The sequence below is a fragment of the Asparagus officinalis genome, chromosome 3 (genome assembly GCF_001876935.1).
Source record: "Asparagus officinalis chromosome 3, Aspof.V1, whole genome shotgun sequence".
In the NCBI taxonomy this organism is placed as follows: domain Eukaryota; kingdom Viridiplantae; phylum Streptophyta; class Magnoliopsida; order Asparagales; family Asparagaceae; genus Asparagus; species Asparagus officinalis.
The window spans coordinates 49,012,119-49,012,857 of NC_033796.1; the positions used below are offsets into that span (position 1 = coordinate 49,012,119).

Consider the following 739-nt stretch of genomic DNA (forward strand, 5'->3'; position numbering starts at 1 on the left):
GGATATCTATTGATAGCTCATAGCAAAATGAGCTGTCATTTCATATCCATTTTTTTTTCTAATATATATAGTATGGTTATTGCGAGTGAGCTCGAGGGTCCAATGTAAAGATTTTTAGGACATTAATAAAATCCCCCCTATTCATTGTCTTAACGTTGTTAATGTTTCAAGTTAAAAGGAAAAAAAATTGTTAATGTTTGTTATCTTCACTAACCTGGACTCAGCTGTTCGTTGGTCTCTACAATCTACGGTGTTAAAACAAAAACAAAAAAACAAACAAAAAAGGCTGATTCTGTAGCCTGCGGCTTAAATCTCCTATGCATCCAAGTGAGAACTTGATAGTATACAAATTGGAAGTCTCAAAAGGGGAACGCATAGTTGAACGAATATAACTATAGGAAATACTTGTAATTCACTGCTGTTAATGAAATCATTAACTTCGTAATGTGCATCTCTTATCTATCAATTGGTACAAGGAGACTCATTATTAGCAAAATGGGGAAACCGTACTCTAAATTCTATAACTCCAAAACTTAACTCCCCAATCTCTCTCTTTCAGAATGTACAATTATCACAAAGAACGGAAAGGAGCAATAAGAATAAGACTCTCTCATCTCTTATTTATAATCAAGTGTCAAATTACTAAGAATATGTGTCCATAATTGTTTCAATCTATCTACAGTATCCTATCTACAGTATCCTTCTAGATTTCAGATAAGAATACATAACGTAGAATGCA

The 739-nt window shown here is 32.9% G+C and overlaps 1 protein-coding gene across 1 annotated transcript in view; it reads right to left on the reverse strand.

The window, feature by feature from the left end:
* LOC109835072 (magnesium transporter MRS2-11, chloroplastic) overlaps positions 210–739 on the reverse strand; it is a 14,417-nt gene continuing 13,887 nt past the window's right edge. The window contains exons 14-15 of the mRNA XM_020403069.1: positions 406–459; positions 210–245 (exon numbers count right to left, since the gene is read on the reverse strand). Coding sequence (XP_020258658.1) covers positions 210–245; positions 406–459 — 90 coding nt within the window. The remainder of the gene's footprint in view (positions 246–405; positions 460–739) is intronic.